At 41.5% G+C, this 22,787-nt stretch overlaps 1 protein-coding gene across 1 annotated transcript in view; it reads left to right on the top strand.

The window, feature by feature from the left end:
- Positions 1-22,787, top strand: part of PXDNL (peroxidasin like) — a 348,918-nt gene that overhangs the window by 253,216 nt on the left and 72,915 nt on the right. The window contains exons 15-17 of the mRNA XM_024929820.5: positions 2,284-2,392; positions 4,137-4,294; positions 5,979-7,473. Of these exons, the coding sequence (XP_024785588.5) occupies positions 2,284-2,392; positions 4,137-4,294; positions 5,979-7,473 (1,762 nt within the window). The remainder of the gene's footprint in view (positions 1-2,283; positions 2,393-4,136; positions 4,295-5,978; positions 7,474-22,787) is intronic.

Raw genomic sequence — 22,787 nt, 5'->3', positions numbered from 1 at the left:
GAGGTGATTGGGGTGAGTTTCCCTCTTGCTGTTCTTGTGATAATGAGTGAATTCTCATGAGATCTGGTTGTTTAAAATTGTGTAGCCTCTCTCCCTTTGCTCTCTCTCCTGTTCCAGCCATGTAACATGTGCTTCCTTCCTCTTCATCTTCTACCACTACTGTAAGCTTCCTAAGGCCTCCCCAGTGATCCTTCCTGTACAGCCCAAGGAACTGTAAGCCAATTAAACCTCTTTTCTTTGTAAATTACACAGTCTCAGGTAGTTCTTTATAGCAATGCGAGAACAGACTAATACACCCATACTTCCACTGTTGTACAACCAATTTTCTACAATTCCTACTGCACAAAGTTGCAATAAACATTCTCATACATACCCTTGTGGATTTCAATTATAATTTTTCTGCATATATGCATGGGATTGAAATTACTGGATGAGAGGATGTGTGCATATGCAATATTACAAAGTAACAACTGCCATCTCCCCCCCGCCAAAAAAGGCTCTAAATACAATCCCCAAAATAGGTGTCAGTTCCACAGTCCTATCAGTCTGCCTGAGGATTTATAGGAACTCTCACTCCCGTCAAAATTTGACTTTAACCAGATTTTTATTTTTTGCTAGAATAAGCATAAAATGGTAGTTCATTGACACTTTTTCATTTCTGAGGTTACAAGTGATTTTGAGCATGTTATATCCTTATTAACTTTTGAGCTTTCCTCTTTTATAACTTGCCTATATGTTTCTTAGTGTATTATAATGTTTCTTTGTATGAAACAGAATATCATTTCTGCCTCAGAGTTTGAGATTGCAAATATTGTCAGCTATTTGTGTCATTTATTAGTTATTTTGTTCATGTTCTTGAAATTGTTAATTTCATCCAATTGAATTAATCAATTTTTGTATTTTTTTCTTTCAATTATCTTTAGCTAAATCAATCCCATGTATTTTTTGGACTAGGAAAGGCAGCATTGGCCATTTAGAGCCTCAATCTTGTGGTCATCATAAAGGCTGCAATGACTTGACAGTGGAGCCACCCTACTTACTCAGAATTGCTGCACATAATCTAGTTTGCCAAGAAGAATTTTCAGTATGGTCCTGAATTTTATTCTTTCCTTACAATATTTCCATACCATTTGTATTTTTTTTCTTAAAATTATTTTATGTTGGTGGTCTTTTTAAGACAATAAAATCTAGGCTATTATAGATGGTCATAATATACAGGAATTTTCCTGTAATATCTAGATGGAGAATGCTATATGGGCCCATCTATTGTCAAATATATATGCTTAAATATGTATAGAAACACATATATAGATATATACATATAATATGTATATATCTATCATACTATATTGTGGTAACACCTTGACTTAAGCTTATATTAGTTACTTCATTGGGAGTTCTTTTGGATAATACATACAATACCGTCCTATTACTATTCAAGTTTTTAATCACTTTTACTTCCCCTAAATGACATTATTTTCAAACTCAACATTTAAAGCTATATTGACTTTTGCTTTCAATATTTAGCAGTGCCAAAAAGTTATTGTTTTCATTGCCTGTGTCATATAAAATGTTACTGTACTTTTAGTATCTCAAAAATGAACTAGATACTGTGCTGATTATTTCTCTGATATGAACTGTAAATATTCATTCGTAATTATTTTTATTTAGTATTTGTTCCTTTACTGTTAAACTTCTTAAAACATTATTTGAAGAAGATTCAATAGACTGGAAATGATCAGCTGTAAGTAAATAGCTTCCTTTGTCTACAGGATTCAACTTTGCAATATTTTCACATGTTAGAGAGCTATAAAAAAACATAAATTAATTTTCCCATAAATCTTATTGACAGTTCAATTCTTGCCTTAAGAAGCCTCTATGGGATGGGAGAATATTTACTTTGCTTTAATGTTTAACATTAAAGCAAGGTGGCTGAAGAGATAGGTATTTCATACCTTCTCCAAGATGACAAATTGCTGACATACTTGGATCCCGTGTGAATCAGCGTTGTTCAAAAGGAAATATTTTACATAGCTTTACTAGATTTTGGAATACTTTAATTCCCTAAATAACATTATTATTGTTAGATGAAGCTTTGCTTCAAGATAATTACCTACCTCTCTGCAATGGGCATTATCATGTAGATATTGTATAACATTTTCATTGTCTTAGAGGTTTTAAATGTAATGGCATTACATTTAAAAATGTAATGCCATTCATATCATATCATGCCTAACTTCAAGGTCTGTTTGATATTTTTAATCATGGAATTGATTTTCAAAGCTATACAGGGTAGACAAGCTGGCGATGACTTTGTTGAATCTTCCATTCTTGATGCTGTACAGAGAGTTGACAGTGCAATTAACTCCACACGAAGACATTTGTTTTCACAGTAAGAATTTATTTTACATAGATTGAAACCTTGTTTTCATTTCTGTTCTACTTAGTTTTTATCATCTCCATAAGTCACATTATAGTGCATAAGATTGCAATAGAGTGCTTTCTTTAGTCCTTGTGTATGCGTCCCCATCTGGGCTAGCCATCATTATCAGTTCACCCTAAAAAAGGGGAAACTTCTTCCCATAGAATCTAAATGGCATTAATTTATGCCAAAGGTCCGTGCTGTACAGGCTGACAATAGACACTAGGCAATGGGCTGGGTTACCTCAGCATCCACCAAACAGTGTCAGATGCAGTGCTCCTGCAATGTGTGAATTGAGAATGATTATCAAGTTGAACACACCTCGGTATAAACTGGGAGCCTATGACAAACATTATGTTTAGGATATTTGGCATTTTACATTATTTTAATTTGAATTGGAATGTTCATGGACTAGTGAAACCTTCCAATCCCATTAACTTCTCTGTGTTTGTAACATCAGGATGCATTAACAAAAAAAGATTGTTGGTTTCATCATAATCGGATAAAGTATATATTCAGTATTTGCAGTTAGTGGTCAAAAAGGGACATCGTAAAATCCCAAATTGAGTCTCTTCTGGCTTCCTGCACATCCATAAATAGAAGGGCTTTGTGATCATGCATGTGTGTTCTAGAACCACGCAGCCGATTTAGCTTTATATTCTCTTCTTGATTCCTCACTTCATTACTTTCTGTCTGGGTGACCTTGAGCAAGTGACTTAACATCTTTGTACCTCAGGCTCCTTGCTCTGTAAAGTTGGGATAACAGTAGGATCTACTTCATGGATGTGCTTGCTAGGAAGAAAAAGTAAGATAATATGTAAAAAATGCTTCAACAGTGCCTGGAGAATAGAAAGTGCTTAACCAAAGTGAACTATTAGCATCATTATTATTATTCTGTGACCTCAAGTAGTTAAGATTCAAAACATAGAGGATGAGATGTGCCTCAATTGATCAAAGTCTCTAAAACAGTTTGCTTCACATTCTCAGTGCTTTTAAATTTCTTTTTAACATATTTGGTTCAGTTCTACAAATGTGCATAAACTGCTATTATGTGCTGGTCAGTGGGCTTGGTATTTGGGATACAAGATAAATAATAGGTCAACATCTCATCAGCAACCTAGTTCTTTCTTTAGCAGAGGAGACAATATGTCAGCAATTCAAGTACATTTTACTGAGTATATAAGACACATATTTAAGGATACAGGAGTACTAGAGAAGATGGAGTGATAGCTTGTCAGAGCTCTCAGTGAAACTCTACAGGGAGAGTGAGGCCTGAGGAGGATTCTAAAGGCAAGGAGGAATTTCTAGGAGATTACACTCAGGGAAAGAGAAGACACAAAATGCCAAGTCCTGCAGACCGAGAGTATTGCATAGTACTTCAGAAGGTTTACTGAGCCTCCTATAATCCATTCATCAACCGACCCCCCCAGTTTAGAACCCCACCATAGATGTTGTTTCCTAAAACTATTGTTTAAATCATCCATTCATTAAAAATATATATTTTTGAGTTCAGCACTGGGACTAACATTTGGAATAAGTTGTTAGCAAAATAGGAAAAGAACCCACAGCTCCTCTGTAGAGCCTCTATTGTAGTGGTGGAGCTTTCATTCTTCTCGAATGTTTGGGAAATGCCTTTTTAAATGCACAGTATTTGCAAGCTTCATGGATTCTGCTGTTTTGCCTTGTAAAGAATCATGTGTTTTGTCATTTGCAGAAAACCTCACACCTCCAGTGACCTGCTGGCTCAGTTTCATTACCCGCGTGACCCACTGATTGTGGAAATGGCCAGAGCAGGGGAGATTTTTGAGCACACGCTGCAGCTGATACGGGAACGTGTGAAGCAGGGGCTCACTGTGGACTTGGAAGACAAAGGTCAGCCACAAAGCCATTTTATTCTCAGCCTACTGCCCACAGCAAAACTGACCACCACCTTAGCAAAGGACACTGAACTTTTAATCTCCAGAATATCATGGGATTTAGAAATTAATTTACTCACTACTTTTACCAAATAAATGCAGATGTTTCTCATAGGAACTGTAATTCCAAAGTAAGGATGATAAATATATATTCAAACTTGTCTCAACTTTTAAGTTATATGTATAGAGAACAAATCTAGGGAACCTACATTAAGTGAACTTGTGTTTCAAATGTAAAAGATATTATTGTGTTTTACAGAGAAATGCTTTATTACCAGGGGGATATTCTTCTACTTATCCTTTCAATCACCTGAATCATTCAGTGAATTTACTTGAAATTTCTTCTACCACTTATAATATTTATAATACCTCCCCAGTTCTTTTGATTTTTGTTTTTTTGTTGTTGTTGTTTTGTTTTTTGGTATATCCAAGTTCTTGTGTATTTCTTTTTAAAACCAGACACCTAGTTAATAGATGTCAAATGAGATGATATAGAAAGCTTTCAGATTTTCTAAGTTGTTCTCTTTCAAATGAAATAAGTGAATGTGATTCTTTGCTATATACTATTTGTGCTGTGAGTACAGCATCAATTTCTATCGGCTTACCCTTTCTTTATTCTCCTTTAGGAAACCAACCGAGACGTGGTGCAGAAGGCCTATCTGTGAGCTTGCCTCAGCCCTTAGAGCTCTGTACAATTTCTCTAACTGGCATTTGACTGTCCCTGGTCACCCAGTATGATGGGTTTTCAAAGCTTCCTGAGGCAAAATATCCAGATACCCAAGATTAAGATATCTCAGGATCCAGCCAGGGACTGGCTAACATGGATAAAGTGCAAATGGTCCCATTATTGCTTGCCAGTTTCTGAAGATTAAATAAGGATGGTAACTTTTAGTATGATTAGTGAACAGTCTTTGTAGCACTGGGAGAATGCTGGAAGTTTAAGCCCTGTTAAAAGGTAGAGCTCCAAGCATGTCCCTTATTATTTTGCCCGTTTGCCAGGGAATGACAGCTTATAGTAGTTCAGAAAGTTGCTGCTTAATCCCTCCTTGTCAAGTATCATGTGGGTTAATATTCACATGATCCATACTGATATTTCTTTGACCTTGTTCTCTAGAAGCACAAAACTTGAGAGAAAAAATTCTGAAATGAAACAAACAAAAATCAACAAAACAATTCTGGGATGTGGAAGAACAAATCCTTGCCAACATCGTTCTTGTAAAGGCACAGAGTAGAAGTTAGGAGCTGGCTGGCACCTGTTCTCTTTCCATTTTGCTTCTTCTAGCAGCTAGCCATTGTTTACAGGATGAACAGCACAAAAGTAATCCCGGGTCTTCTGAAAACATCTTTTAGTGTCTGGCTGGCATCTGCTCTCCTTCCATTTTGCTCCTTCTAGCAGCTAGCCATTGTTTACAGGATGAACGCTCAAAAGTAATCCCGGGATCTTCTGGAAACATCTTTTAGTGTTATAGAATGATCCCCCCTTTTGTTGTGAGCTGACGAAATGTTTTTGGAAGTAAGAAAGGCCTCTTTTCACTCAGGGCGGGCGGGGTGGGAGGTGGTTCCCGCAGCACCTGGAGTTCCAAGTTGCCCGCGCCCTCCCAGGCCCGCCCTCCTCACGGCTTTCGCCGCTTGCCTTTCAGAATTCCGATACAATGACTTGGTGTCCCCGCGCTCCCTCAGCCTCATCGCCAATTTATCTGGATGCACAGCTCGCAGGCCTCTGCCAAACTGCTCCGACCGGTGTTTCCATGCGAAGTACCGCGCCCACGATGGCACGTGCAACAACCTGCAGCAGCCCACGTGGGGCGCGGCGCTGACCGCCTTCGCGCGCCTGCTGCAGCCAGCCTACCAGGACGGCATCCGCGCGCCCCGCGGGCTCGGCCTTCCTGTGGGCTCCCGCCAGCCCCTCCCGCCGCCCCGGCTGGTCGCCACAGTGTGGGCGCGCGCGGCGGCCGTCACCCCCGACCACAGCTACACGCGCATGCTCATGCACTGGGGCTGGTTTCTAGAGCACGACTTGGACCACACAGTGCCTGCGCTGAGCACAGCCCGCTTCTCGGATGGGCGGCCGTGCAGCTCCGTCTGCACCAACGACCCTCCTTGCTTCCCCATGAACACCCGGCACGCCGACCCCCGGGGCACCCACGCGCCCTGCATGCTCTTCGCGCGCTCCAGCCCCGCGTGTGCCAGCGGCCGTCCCTCTGCGACGGTGGATTCAGTCTATGCACGAGAGCAGATCAACCAGCAAACAGCCTACATCGATGGCTCCAACGTTTACGGGAGCTCGGAGCGGGAATCCCAGGCTCTCAGAGACCCTTCGGTGCCTCGGGGTCTCCTGAGGACAGGCTTTCCTTGGCCTCCCTCCGGAAAGCCCTTATTGCCCTTTTCTACAGGCCCACCCACCGAGTGCGCGCGACAGGAGCAGGACAGCCCCTGTTTCCTGGCCGGGGACCACCGGGCCAACGAGCATCTGGCTCTGACCGCCATGCACACCCTGTGGTTCCGGGAACACAACAGGGTGGCCACGGAGCTGTCCGCCCTGAACCCCCACTGGGAGGGAAACACGGTTTACCAGGAAGCCAGGAAGATCGTGGGCGCGGAGCTGCAGCACATCACCTACAGCCACTGGCTGCCTAAGGTCCTGGGGGACCCTGGCACTAGGATGCTGAGGGGTTACCGAGGCTACAACCCCAACGTGAATGCGGGCATCATTAACTCTTTTGCTACTGCAGCCTTTAGATTTGGCCACACATTAATCAATCCTATTCTTTACCGACTGAATGCCACCTTAGGTGAAATTTCCGAAGGCCACCTTCCGTTCCATAAAGCGCTCTTTTCACCGTCCAGAATAATCAAGGAAGGTGGGATAGACCCGGTTCTCCGGGGGCTGTTTGGCGTGGCTGCTAAATGGCGGGCACCCTCCTACCTTCTCAGTCCTGAGCTGACCCAGAGGCTCTTCTCCGCGGCTTATTCTGCGGCCGTGGATTCGGCTGCCACCATCATTCAAAGGGGTAGAGACCACGGGATCCCACCATATGTTGACTTCAGAGTTTTCTGTAATTTGACTTCAGTTAAGAACTTTGAGGATCTTCAAAATGAAATTAAAGATTCAGAGATTAGACAAAAACTGAGAAAGTAAGTATGCAAATGCTGCCTGGATTTAAACATTTCTTAGGAGAGGTAAAAGTGTTAAAGGTCATTTTGTGTGGCTGGAATTTGGTTCCCTGGGGGTGTTGCAGAGCTTTTAGTACTTGTTATTGTTGGAGAGGTTTAATATTAAAGGAAGGATTCACCAGAAACTGAAATCCCCCTTTCTGCTCCTTTTTCTATCCACCTCCTTGGAAATGCAAATATTGCTGCCTCCTATTAACTTGCATTTCAGTTAGGAGAGGTGAGGTAAGCATATCTAGCCCATTCGTGTTCTGTGGTAATCCAAGCAAGGCCCTTTTGTTGATATGAGGCCATACATTCGATATAAATTCATAAAATAAACTGGCCCATCACATAGGCCTTCTTAGGGAGAGAAAAGTAGTGATAATAAAAACAAATTATTTTTTGTGATAGTTCTAAATTCATGGTTGGAATTTAAGTTGGGGCTTTTTCACTGCATCCTTAATGTCTTTCAGTAAAGTATTACTGTTACTTTTTCTACATACGGGATTTGAAGTTTCATTAAAACTACAAGTATACATTTCCAGGAATGAGATTCAACTGTTCCTCACGGTCACCAAGATTCCTCCTTTAAAAATATTTTTTTAAAAACAGTTTCACAAAGAAGTTTTGTCTGTAGTAGGTTAAATATAGGAGACTAATATTTATTAATATTTTAAGGTATATTTGTGTGAAATATTTCAAAGAAGTTTAAAATTATAAGTTCTATAGCCAATTTTCAAGATTAGGCCTTTCTTTGCAAAACTAAGGCTATAAATACTTCTGTGTCAATAGAATTTGTCACATATGTGGAATATCAAACTGTGAAAATGTGTAATGTATTTAAAAGAAATCAGAGTACCCTGCAGATTGAATTTGCACATTTCTTTTGGAAAGGACATTGATTTGGATTCACGAAGACCTGGTTTAAATCTCTGTTCTACCACCCAATAGTACCAAGAGCCTGTGAAAAGTAAACAGTTTTCAATCTCAGGAAACCTATAAAATGAGAAAGTAGCACCTTCTTCTCAGAATTGTTTAAAGATTAAATTACATAAAATGCATCAGATACTTGGCCCCATTCCTCCTGCATCACAGGCAATCAATAAATGTTAGCCGTAGATGTTTTATTATAACATGATCATTTCAGTTGTCAGGGGCATTACGATATTGCACATCTGCTCAGATGTAGCCCTGTGGTAGGCGTGGGAGCCGAGATGACTGAAACAGCATCCACACAGGGAAAGCCTGACAGCGTGCGGGGGAGTCAGGGAGCTGCTGTGACCAGTGTGGAAAGGGCTTGGTAGAAGTCGCGATTAAATGCTGTGAGCACACAGAGCTGAGAAATGGAAGGCTCACAGCAAGCCACTGATAAGAGATGTCATTTGATCTGGTCTTAGAAGTTTAAGTGTAAGAGGCTAGATGATGGGGGAACACCAGGTGGCATCTGGGGTGAGGGACTGGAAGCAGGAAGGCATGGGGTTGAGTGTCAGGAGGAGAGAACAAAGAGGTAATAGGGGATGGGTTTTAAAGAGGCTGTGTGCCATGCAAGGGAATCTGATCTTCACTCCGTATTTAACTCTAAAGCAAGAGAGTGACCTGAAGAGAGACTCTTCCCTGACATGGTAACTGGCAGGCATCTGGAAGGTGTATTGCAAGGAGGAGAGACTAGCATAGGAGCCAAGAATCCAACAGCTGCTAGAGTCATCCAGGAGAAGCTCAAAGATGGCACAGATAGGCTTGTGGCCATGTATGCAATCCTATCAGAATTTTAAATGTTTCCTGTGGGTAGATTATCTGGATTGGAAAAAGTTAGGGGTATGACGTCTTGTGCAATTTGAGTCTCACTTCTCAATTGGCAGCTAACTTGTAAATTCACCACAAATTAGAGTACCCGGAATGTTTCTTCTTACAAATTTCCTGTCCCAAATTCCTCCTAAATCATGTGGTTCTAGTGTTAGCTGTATTAGCCTCCACTGCCGGCCACTGTCCATCCTTACAGTGGCTGATGTGAAGTATGAGTGGCCTTTCAGACGGACAGCAGCTGGGGAGACTTGATTGAGCATTCACTCAGTAGCCTTTCTATTTGTTCCTTTCATGCCTATGGGATATTGGCCCCAAGAGTCTATGCAGCCTAAACATTGAGTCATTATCCTTGCCTGGGAGAATATTTGAACTAGTGGAACTCTACACAGCCTGGTGCTTGGCGTTAGCCAGAGGAGGACAGAGCATTGCTGACTGGCATGGGTGGGTTGCCAGAAGTCAGTAGAAGCCAGATGCTTTTTGCTTAGGCTGTCACAGATGCCTGACTTTCCCCTTTCATTAACGGCAAATTTGTAAAATATGAAACATATACTCATTCAACTGTGAGTGCAAAATAAATTGGAATGGTTTTTACAGTCAGTTCTCAAATATGTAGATTGCAATTTCTCAGGAGCTGCTGAAGATGATATAGCTTTAAGTAGTTTAATTTACATAGTATTTCTTTATCTTATTACTTCTTTTCCTTTTTGTATTAATTTACAAGTGTGGTTTTAGGACTTTGTTTTTAAATCACTTCAGTCCACTGGGTGGAGGCCCTTGTCTCTGCCTCTAAGATGTATCTTGAGCCCCGTATCCTCACATGGCCGAGTGGAGGGAAGACAAAAGGAGCAAATGTCGTGTGAAGCCTCTTTTATAATTCATTAATAACTTTAATGAGGACTTCACCCTCATTGAGAGGTGACGGCGTGCTGGCAGCCCTCGCAGCAATCCCTCGCTCTGGGCACCTCCTCGGCCTCGGTGCCCACTCAGGCCGCTGTTGAGGAGCTCTTCACCCCGCGGTTGCACTGTGGGAACCCCTTTCTGGGCTGGCCCAGGCGGAAGCCGGCTCCCTCTGCTTGCCAGGAGGTGTGGAGGGAGAGGCGCAGGCGGGCCAGCGCCAGTTCCGGGTGGGCGTGGGCTCAGTGGGCCCCGCACTCCCAGTGGCTGGCCGGTGCTGCCGGCCCCAGGCAGTGAGGGGCTTAGCACCCGGGCCAGCAGCTGCGGAGGGTGCGCTGGGTCCCGGTGCTGAGCTTGAATTCTCCCAGGGCCTCAGCTGCCTCCCCGCGGGGCAGGACTCGGACCTGCAGCCCACCATGCCCGAGCCAACCCCCACCCTTGCCGTGGGCTCCTGCGCAGCCCGAGCCTCCCTGACGATCACCGCCCCCTGCTCCGGGGCACCCAGTCCCATCGACCACCCAAGGGCTGAGGAGTGCTGGCACACTGCGTGGGACTGGTGGGCAGCTCTGCCTGCCACCCTGGTGCAGGATCCACTAGGTGAAGCCAGCTGGGCTCCTGAGTCTAGTGGGTACTTGGAGGACCTTTATGTCTAGCTAAGGGATTGTAGATACACCAATCAGCACTCTGTGTCTAGCTCAAGGTTTGTAAATGCACCAATCAGCACCCTGTGTCTAGCGCAAGGTTTGTGAATGCACCAATTAGCACTCTGTACCTGGCTAATCTGGTGGGGACTTGGAGAACCTTTATGTCTAGCTATGGGATTGTAAACACACCAATCAGCACTCTGTGTCTAGCTCAAGGTTTGTAAATGCACCAATCAGCACTCTGTATGTGGCTAATCTGGTGGGGTCCTGGAGAACTTTTATGTCTAGCTAGAGGATTATAAATGCACCAATCAGGACTCTGTGTCTAGCTCAGGGATTGTAAACACACCAATCAGCACCCTGTCAAACCAGACCAATCAGCTCTCTGTAAAATGGACCGATCAGCAGGATGTGGGTGGAGCCAGATAAGGGAATAAAAGCAGGCTGCCTGAGCCAACAGTGGCAATCCACTCTGGTCTCCTTCCACGTGTGGAAGCTTTGTTCTTTCGCTCTTTGCAATAAATATTTCTGCTGCTTACTCTTTGGGTTCACACTGCCTTTATGAGCTGAAACACTCACCCCAAAGTTATGCAGCTTCATTCCTGAGGCCAGCGAGACCATGAACCCACCAGGAGGAATGAACAAGTCCGGACGGGAGGATCTAGTAACTCCAGACATGTGGCCTTAAGAGCTGTAACACTCACCATGAAGGTCTGCAATTTCACTCTTGAAGCCAGTGAGACCACGAACCCACCAGAAGGAAGAAACTCTGAACACGTCCGAACATCAGAAGGAACAAACTCCGGACACACCACCTTTAAGAACTGTAACACTCACCGTGAGGGTCCGCAACTTCATTCTTGAAGTCAGTGAGACCAAGACCTCACCAATTCCAAACACATCATGACCTAATCACCACCTAAGGCCCCGCTTATTAATACCATCACATCGGAGATGAAGCTTCCACATTTGAATTTTGGGGAGACACATTTAGATCATAGCAGTGTGGAAACCCAATCCTAAAGCAGATGGCAGCTGTCTGTGAAAGACTTGGCTGTGAGTGCCAAGAAGGACATTTGAGATACATGAGAAGTAGGGTAAAGACTGGCACCAGGGCCCGTGTGATATGTGTGAGACGTGAAAAGCCATGGGTCTTGCTGCACCAAGGAGTCTAATCCTAGAATTAGCATCGGACTCATCTCACCCCCAAAACATTAAGATGCACCAGGGAAGCCGACACTTTTTTCTAAGTGGAATTGTACGTGGAACACTGCCCCCTAGAGGGGAGGACAGCAGAGGAGTTCCGGGAGAGGTGGGCGGGGTCTGGGTGTGGTTCCTTGGCATCTGCTCCTCAGAGTTCACTGCTGTCAGATCCACAGACCACAGCATTTGCCAGAAAGATTTGTGACATGTACAAATATCCTGCCTCCTTCAGTACCAAGAGCTCAGGAAATCTTTTCATTTTTTTCTTGGTCAAAAGTGTTTTATTTTTTAAAGAGCTTATTTTATTCCAGGATCATATGAAAATGAATTATTTTCTTTTTATAAGATTATTCTTGCTCTCAAGAATCACACTGTTTCTTTTTTTTTTCTTTCTTTTTTTTTTTTTTTTTTTTTTGGAGAGGGAGTTTGGCTCTATCGCCCGGGCTGGAGTGCAGTGGCGATCTCAGCTTACTGCAAGCTCCACCTCCCGGGTTCACGCCATTCTCCTGCCTCAGCCTCCCGAGTAGCTGGGACTATAGGCGTTGGCCACCTCGCCCAGCTAATTTTTTTTTTTTTTTTGTATTTTTAATAGAGACGGGGTTTCACCATGTTAGCCAGGATGGTCTCGATCTCCTGACCTCGTGATCCACCCGCCTCAGCCTCCCAAAGTGCTGGGATTACAGGCGTGATTACATCGCGCCTGGCCACTCTGTTTCTTTTTATTGTTTCTAAAACATTTAATGAGCAAAAGGGGAAGATCAGTTATTCACTGAATGGTGAACATAAATTTCCAGAGAGGCCATTTTCAAAGCTATTTTTGAATCCTCTTTTGAAAATATAATACTGTGTGTAATTTGTGGATACGGTTACTTTTGGTTTTGAGTAAGTATAAGTTCATTTGTCACTCATAATCACAGGGATGTGTAACTGCCTCGGCTTTATTTATTTATTTTGAGACGGAGTCCTTCTCTGTCACCCAGGCTGGAGTGCATTGGTGCGATCTCGGCTTGCTGCAACCTCCACCTCCAAGATTCAAGTGATTCTCCTGCCTCAGCCTCCCGAGTAGCTGGGATTACAGGTGCATGCCACCATGCCTGGCTAATTTTGTATATTTGGTAGACTGGGTCTCACCATGTTAGCCAGGCCAGTATCAAACTCCTGACCACATGTGATCTGCCTGCTTCAGCCTCCCAAAGTACTGGGATTACAGATGTGAGCCATCGTGCCCAGCCCTGCCTCTGCTCCTTAAAAGAATAGCTCATATTTCACCAATTAAGTAACTTATATTCTGTATATGTACCTATTTTATGATAGCTTCACTCGATATTAAAAACAGACAAATTAACAAACAATTTTTAATTTCTTTCTGCTTTCCACTCTTGGGTTTCAGGAGGTCAAACCGCATGATTCCTTCCCAAAAACTTGCATTCTCTGTCTTTGTCTTCCTGTGCCCGAAAAGGTTGCCCCTTTCCTGTGGGCTTGGCTTTTCCTTCTTCTGCATGTTCAGCTGTCATTGCTCTGCTAAATACTTATCAACTTTCATATTCATGCCAGCCTTTAAAGACGTTGCATCGACAGCACCCCCTCACCTTTCCTGAGTGTTTAGTAGGCCCAGGAGCAACTTTAATTGCTGTGAAACAGTGATTGTTGACCATTTCATGTAAGACCATTTCCCAAATCTAGTAGAATCTATGAACCTTCTTTTGCAGGAAGATACAACAAAGAGAGAAAAATAGACCGAAATCTGTGTGTATTTTCAGAAGACTCACAGATTCCTGGGTGCCCCCTATTCCTTCACTGATGTAGTGTCTCTTCCTCGCTGGCATCTCAGACATAGGAAAAGGATGCGTCTCTCCCATATGCCTTCAAATGGCTGCTCTCTTGGCCAAAAAGCAGCCCCCAGATTTGTGACTACCATGCGCTCTTAGTCAAGGACCAGTCCTTTTTTCTATCCCATTTGGAGGCAGTGACTTTGTTCTTTATGTCACAGAAGGGTACTGAGCTGCTCAAACATAGCTGGGCCTCTGGAAGACCAGCGTCTTGTCTTCATCTCTAGTCTCTGCTGCTTTCTGTTCAGCGTTTTATTCCCTTCTCCCTCAGATCTCCTATCTCCTTACTTATGCATATGGTGCACTGAGGAAGGCTCTCTCCTAGCTCCCAGGTTTACATAGTCTTTTATGGTAAAGCTAGCACAAGGGTTTTGAGTATCACATTTTTTTTCTAAACAATACTTTTATAAGGGTATTGTACAATTAGACCAAGTCCTGTTGTTTGACTCTAAATGCCAGTTTTAGAGCCTTGCTACCCCTGGTCATTTTCATTGCACAGTATTTCTGCTTTTCTAGAGAACATATTAATTGAATGACAGGTTCCAAGAGTATGTACTCCTTGGTTGCAAATAAATTGTCTAATTTATCTTTGAATCCCCAGAGTTCAGTCCAGGGCCTAGCACAAAGCAGCTGCTCTCTAGATATTTCATTAGGGGAAGTGGGACATGCTTGGGTGAGACTCATTTTAATTTTCCAAGAGGCTTTGATTTGAAAATTATTCTTTGCTTGAACACCTTTGACAAGACAGATTTTCTTAGGTGAAAACTAGATTTTTACACTTATTCCTACCAATTTATTTTTTCATCAACTATTGAGTGGCATCAATGAACTATGATGTATTATAATCTTTTATACAAAGGAATGAGAAGTTACAACAGAGAACAACACATTTGATTCTTACATGACCTTAACCCCAATTTCAAAAAGTTAAAAATGCACACACTTAACCAATCAAAACTCATTCTGTCAACACTGTAGACCTGCAACACAGAAGACACACATGCCTGAGCAAATAAAAAGTGACAAGGCCATATTAAAAATAAGGTTGTCAGTCAATTATCCTCAAAGGTCCATTTCTTAGAAGGCGTGCAGCTCTATTTGTCTAGCAAAAACAGAGTGCAAAATAATTTAACGCCTTAAAGTATGACATTAATTTAACATCAGTTGTGTAGACAGTGGTGAGTCTTAGTAATGTGTTTTAGAAGTTATAAATATATACAGGTTGAGCATCACCAATCCAAAAATTCAAAATTCCTGAAATGCTCAAAAATCAAAAATCCAAAATTTTTTAGTACTATCATGATGCCACAAGTGGAAAATTCCATCCTGAACTCATATGACCAGTTTCAGTTAAAACAGGTGCACAAAAGCATCCTCAAGGAAAAAAAGACTTCCACAGCCCCCTTCAGCTGCAATATATCTTTTAAGGTGTATGTGAAACATAAATGAATTTGGTGTTTAGAGTTGGTTTCCATTCCCATGATATCTCATTATGTATGTGCAAATATTCCCAAATCTGAAAAGATTCTAAATCTGAAACATTGCTGATCCCAAGCTGGATGAGGGATACTTACAACCTGTATATAACTTCTTCACTTTTAGAATCTACTTTTTATTCCTGCCTTTGAAAATTGTTTAGTACTATGATAGATTATTTTACAGTTATAAAAATTCAACTGAAGAAATCTTTACCATTATGTTATCAAAATCTAACACAGAAATAAAGATATTCAGTTGTTCCTCATTATATACCATACAAAATCATAGCAAATATTTTATAGAAAACTTTATGCTTTATTTCACTTCTAAATTCTATTTTACCACCAGAGTATACATCTGAATGCAATTTAATGCATTTCATCTTTAAATCCCCAAAATCTGACTAAACTAAACTCAATTTTCAATTAACATCATGTATCTATCAAAAGTGGCATGTGATACAATGCACACATTTTAAGTGTACAATTTGAAGCCTTTGAACAATATTCGTACCTCTGTAATCATTACTCCAGTGAAGACAAAGAGCATTGTCATCATTCCAGAAGCATAGCTCATGGTCTTTGCAGTCTGTCTTCTCATCCAGACCCTTCCCAGCAACCACATATTGGATTCCTCTCACTGTACATTCATTTTGTCTCTTCTAGAACTTCACATAAATTGAATCACACCGTATGTATTGTTTTAAGCTTATTTTGCTTGGAATGTTTTTGGAGTTCACCTATATTGTGAAGTGCACCTGTAGACCATATATTTTGTTCATTGTGAGTGGTATTGTTTGTATGAATATACAAATATTTGTTTACTCTTCCATTTGAAGCAGCCATTTGGGTTGTTTCCCGTATTTATCTCTTCTGAATAACTGCGATGAACTCTTACATGCAAGTCTTTTTGTGGGCCTATGATTCCATTTTTCTTGAATAAAAAACCTAACAGTATAATTTCTAGGTCACTAAGTAACTCTGTATTTAACTTTATAAGAAACTGCCAAATTGTTACCCAAAGTGGTTGTAATATTATTCACTCCCACTGGCAGTGTAGAAGACTTTATATTTGCTTAATTTTTTTCTCCTGTCTGTTCTTCTGGTTGGAAATATTCTATTGATTTTTCTTGCTAGTTCAAAGACTTTCTACTGTCATCTTCAATCTCCTCTTACATATATCAAGTGAAATTTTCATTTTGATTATTGTACTAGTTCTAGAATTTACATTTTTATGATTCTTAATTTTCTTTCTACATGTGTTTAAATGTTAATTCAATAAGAGCATACCTTCTTTAATTTGTTAAATACATGTATAATAGTGGCTTTAATGTCCTTTTCTGATAAATTAAACATCACAGCCATCATTCAGGGGTTCATTACTTTCCTAAGTGTGAATTCCAATTTTGCTTCCTTCTCTGTCTCGTAATTTCTAAATGCATATCAATTACTGTGATTCCGCCTTGCATTTGCATAGGTTTTGCTTTATGCTTCATTTGGGTGGAAATGTAGAAACCCCAGGAATGTTGCCTAAGCTCCGCTGATGTGGGGTGGCTGAACTTCCAAATGCTGTTGGCCATGCTAATCTTGGCAGGGCTTGGTTTTCAGCTCTGTTGAGTAGAGTTTATCCTTAGAAGGATAAAAGTTATTCTGTTAAGACTTGGCAAGCTGCTGTCTGGCTGCTCTCTGGGTATTACTGAGGTGTTACAGCCATCACCGTGTTCTGATTCAACTTCCTGCAGCAGTTGCCCTGGGTATACCTCATGCAGTTCCTCTTGCTCAGGTGTCAGCTAGCCATCCCCAGGACTGTGAGGGTCCCCAAGGTAAATGTCTGCCCACTCCCCACCGCAGGTCCCACCACCTGTTCCCAGCTGCTTCAGCTTTCCGGAACTGGGATGGCAGCCTCTTGAGTGCAGCTGCACCTTGCTCTGCTGGGATTCTAGTGCCCTGTGCAGTGTGGGGGAGATTTCTCCCGAAGGGAAACTGAGGCCATTGTCATGAGTTTCCCTCTTCTTAGGCTCCTCAGTCTTAGGCTGCTTGTTGTCCAGTGTTTGGAAGCTGTGGGCTCACACATGTTGTCCTCTTTTGTGATTGTTTATAATGGGAAAACTAGTCTCCTTTCCATCACACCATAGCCAGAAACAGAAGCTTACATTCATTCTAAATTATATTTTTCCCTACAATTTTAGCTGCTGAGCAATTGTTTAAATGAAAGATTTTACCATAATTAACTATGTATCTTCACACTGGGGCCTGTTGTGGGGTGGGTGGAGTGGGGAGGGATAGCATTAGGAGATACATGTAATGCTAAAAGACGAGTTAATGGGTGCAGCACACCAAACATGGCACATGTATACATATGTAACAAACATGCACATTGTGCACATGCACCCTAGAACTTAAAGTATAATAATAAAAAAAAAGGCCTCTCCCTACTTAGACCTGAGTGTTCACAGCAGCTCTCTTTATGTCCTCCTGCAATGCATTTCTTCTTTTCTATGGCACCTAATATTGTTACCCCTGCAGAGCTATTTTTTCTTTGGTAATATTGCAGGACTTTGCACCTATTAATATTAAAATACTTACAGTACATTGCAACTATTTATGTGTGCAACTTCCACATTAAAATGTGAACATTCTGGAGGAGTATGGCTTATCTCCTTAAATGTCTAACAATGCCTGATTCTTAGTATTTGTTAAACAAAGCAGAAGGATTAATGGATGGATCTCATTAGTTTTGTTGGTTTAGTTTTTTGTTTTTGAGGTATTATATTTCCTGTAGCCTTAGATTAGGGATTTGAACTATGTAAACAATTTGCATTTTTAACATATCTAAATAGCAAACCAGAAATATAAACAACAGTTCCAAAATCTTTAAAAGTAATAGTATAATTTGGTCATAATTGTAACATGAATATAAACATTAGAACTGATTCAAAACCCATTTCTAGCTAAGGAACTAAAATTGGAATTGTTAGCAGGCATGCTTATATTTTATTTCATAAGTACAAGAATGGTCCGCAGTTGATAATCACTTTAAGAACAGCAGTAAACTAAAATGTGTTAAACTTTTTATATATCTGCCCAAACCCTTAATAACATATTTTGGTTTTGTATCAGACCTAATATATATGGGTTCATTTATGACAGAGGTGTGAAGACCACAGTTGAGTGGCTATGGTAGAGACAGCCCTCAAAATATTCAAAAATAAAGTATAGCAAACAAGTTTGCAGGTTTCAAGTGCAAAGTGACTGTTTAGAGGCTAAAAATATAAGTAAGTCCTTTTCTTCCTTCCATGAGGAAAAGCTTGAAAATTGCTTCCAACACAAAATCTTGTAGCAGGGCTGATTGGAAAGAATATCTGGACTACAGTATGAATGCTTTATTTGTTTATTATTATTATTATTACCATTATTTTTGAGACGGAGTTTCATTCTTGTTGCCCAGGCTGGAATGCAATGGTGCAATCTCAGCTCACCTCAACCTTTGCTCCCACGTTCAAGCGTTTCTCCTGCCCTCAGCCTCCCGAGTATCTGGGATTACAGGCATGCACCACTATGCCCGGCTAATTTTTGTATTTTTAGTAGAGACGGAGTTTCTCCATGTCGGTCAGGCTGGTCTGGAACTCCCGACCTCAGGTGATCCACCTGCCTTGGCCTCCCAAAGTGCTGGGATTACAGGCATGAGCCACCGCACCCAGCCTGTTTATTTTTAAATCCCAGATTGATGTTTCTGTGCAGCCAGGCATTCTCAGGCCACAGTCATTGCTGAGTCATGTGGAGACACAGGCGCTCTGCACTCTGGTCGGGAAGGCCTCTGGGGACAGTGGGTCTTCCCACGTCCCTGTGCTGCACTACCCCATCCAGCAGCACATATGGTTCCTGCAGCCAGAGGCTTGCAACCAGGTGTCTGGCGTTGGCGTGTGGAAAGAGAAAAAACTCAGTTTAGCCATCCATCCAAATCACACATCATACACATATGAATCCTGCAGTCAAATTCCCATTCCCCGTCTAGCCCATCCCTTTCTTCTCGCAGGCATAGGTGGACTGCTGAAGCTGCGTTCCCTGCTGTAGCTGTGTTTATTGCCGATCTATAGAACCGATTTATTTCTCAGCCAAGTGCAGCTAAGATCCATTAGTGTCAGTACCTGTAGCAAGAGAGGCGTAAGTAGTCATAAATTAGCTATAATCTTAGATAATCTTCCTTTAGAAAAACAAGAAAGGAGCAGTGGGGAGCTGTGGGATTGTCCTGTGACAGTCCCATTACTCAGTGGAGTTCTGCTGGCAGAGTTGGGGGTGGTGGGCTAACTGCCCTGAGAGTAAATTGGAGTTAAGTATGGGTCTCATTAGGCAGTAATAGATTTTTTAAAGTTTTGGAAAGCTCTTTTATCCTCTGCCAAAACAAAAGCAAGCAAGCAAGAAGGAACATAGCCATTTATTTCCTGTTTTTCTATGTATCTCTTCTCAGTGTCCAGTCTTCTACTGCTTTTTCAGTTCCTCTATAACATTTCGTATCCTCTTTGAAACCAAATTATATCATCTTTTAATCTTTCTAGATCCTCTCTTTCACAGCTTCACCCTTTATTTTTCAATTCAATATATACTTAAAAAATATTGGTTGTTTCTTTTGTCTCATAATTTGAATTCCCTTTTTTCTAATCTATTTAACTCACAAAACCATTTTTTAAAAATATTTTCTTTTAGAATGACTTACCTTTTCTCCTGCATTGAATGCATTGATATCTACATTTCACAGACATTTATTAAGTCACTGTTATAAACCAGAATTTGAGGGAGAGGCAGCACAAGTGAATTGAACACCATACCTGCATCGATGATTTCTGGAGGGTGAGTGAGCAGGTGATAGTTCTGAATTGGTTGAGCCCCATCCCAGTCCTCTGAGAGCTCTTTTGTTGAGTGTGTTCACCCAGCATCTGGAATAGTGTCTACAAAGTCAAGGAGGGCCTGATGCTTATATGCACACACACTTTATGCACACTTGTGACTGTGTGAATACCCTGCAGGCCCTCTCTAGGGTCTTGGGAGTGGCCCTTGTGGTTAGGGCTCTGCAGAGTCATCTTCACTTGCTTCCTGGGAACTCTGCCTCTGGGTAGTTACTCAGCAAATACAGACCCATGACACATCCTTTCCCTTCCTTTGAGCAGGTTATAGCTCATGGGGTTGCTGAATGTGCTTATCTTTGTGAAATGTGAGGCAGACGTGGGATGACCATTGTACCACATGTCTAGGACAGTCCCTATCTACACTTGGGGTCTTCCAAGGTGAATAAATACACCTTGTATTCCACAATCAAGTGCCTTTTTGGGATCCTGGGCAGAGCAGAGACTTCTAGGCCTATGTGGCCACAGGACCAGGGCTATGTACCCCAGGGCATTTTTGAGAATAAAAGAGGGCACTATGAATGCTAGTTAGAGTGAAAACCCTTCAGGTCAAGATGCCACTTTAACACAGGGTTTGGCAAACCACAGCCTGCAGGCTGGCCGTTGTTCTTCTGAATAGTTTGTTACATAGTCAGACACATTTACTTAACATTCCCTATGTCCCACTACCTGGCAGAGTGGAATAGTTGCCACAAAGATTGTATGGCTTGAAAAGTCCAAGGGTATACTAACCACCCTTTAAGAATAGTTTGCCGATGCCTACTGTTACAGAATCAAAGCACGATTGAAGAAGGATATTCTTTGATGAGTTTTTCTAATATATCTCAGGACTTAGGAATGATACTGTTCCTCTTCAGAGTTATAATTTTCTCACCTCAATATGAGACAGTCAAATCAAAAAAGTCCCCAAATGGAAGCCATATTTTTCTTGTTAACCTCTTAGGTTTTATGGATGGGATAGCTTTACTCTAATAGTAATAATATTTCCTTCATATTTGGCTGGCGTTTGTTGCACAAAAAGGAGTGTTTTGTGACATACATCACCTCTCATTTTGTAAGAAAATTTATTACATGAAGCGCTATTTTTTAAAATAATTATTCGTGCTCCAACATATATAGAATAGTTTGAGGCAAATCTCTTCTGTATATGCCCTGGGCACATTCACACTTTTCATTAACACTTTTGTTATCTCATGAGCTGGTGTTAACTTTCCCAAGGACACGGAGTTGTCAACTGGAGAATGCGGGTTTTAATCTGAATCTATATGATTCCAAAGTTGATGCTTTTAGCCACTGTATTATTTCCTGCGACTGCTGTAATGAAGTACCATAAAATAGATGCCTTAAAAAAAGACAGATTTATTGTCTTGTAGTTCAGAGGTCAGGAGTCGGAAATTGGTCTTGCTCGGCTAAAATCAGGGCTGTGCCCTTTCAGGAGGCTTCACGGGATGATTTGTTTCCCTGTCTTTCCCCCTTCTAGAGGCTGCCCACACTCCTTTGCTGGGGCCCCTTCTTTTCACTCTTCTATTCCCTTTTCCACTTTTAAGAACTCTTGTGATTACATTGGGCCCACCCGGATAATGCACAATGGTCTTCCCCTCTTGATATCCTTTGGTGAATCACATTGGCAAAATCTCTTTTGCCATGTAAGGTGACATATTCACAGGTTCCAAAGATTAGGCCATGGACATCTTTGAAGGGTGGTGCACTGCTATTACGCAACTGCCAATGTTTGTTTTTATTTTCTGTTTTGCTTCAGCTTTAGCACAGAAGGAGACTATGAGAAACAGCATAACCCAGCACTTGGCAATACAGCAATAAAGGCTCTGATGTCAGACCATGGTGTTATACGTGCTCTCTTCATTTCCTTCTCACTGTGCAGCCTTTTGTGCTTATTCTTAGTCTCATACTTCTCATCCCTAATATGAGGATCACTGTATGTGTCTCATCAGTTTACTGAGAAGATGAAATAATTTAAAGTATGTCAGGCACTTAGCAGACTGCCTGGATGCTAAGTCTATGCACACATCTGAGTGCCATGTGTAAGTGAATCTGCATTGGTCTCCAATTATGGAAATTTAGGAAATTAAAATTCAGGAAAATTAAAAAACATTCTCTAAGTAAAGGTGGAAACCTGTCTTTCTATAGGTAGCAATTCTTTCCTTTTCATTTCAGAGCGGCATGACATTCACATAAAATGTATACTTCAGAATGAAAACACAGGAGACTGGCTTTAAATTAAGTAAAATTCATAGTCAGTGACATGTAACTCAGTATTTTCTTTTGCTCAGGAAATATATTTTCAAATGGCTGCAAGTGAGAATACTCCCATTCGTGTACTCTCTAATCTTCTCTTTAAATTAAAATTGAGGAACTTTGATATTAATTTTTATGCCAATCAATTTCTCCTAACCTCACAATAGAAATGGCACCACTGTTGCTGTTGAAAATCTGTGCTTTCAAGAAAGGGATGCCCTCTCTCACCACTCCTATTCAACATAGTGTTGGAAGTTCTGGCCAGGGCAATTAGGCAGGAGAAGGAAA

This window comes from Pan paniscus, chromosome 7 (genome assembly GCF_029289425.2).
Source record: "Pan paniscus chromosome 7, NHGRI_mPanPan1-v2.0_pri, whole genome shotgun sequence".
NCBI classification, from domain to species: domain Eukaryota; kingdom Metazoa; phylum Chordata; class Mammalia; order Primates; family Hominidae; genus Pan; species Pan paniscus.
This window is presented reverse-complemented; position numbering and strand designations above follow the sequence as displayed.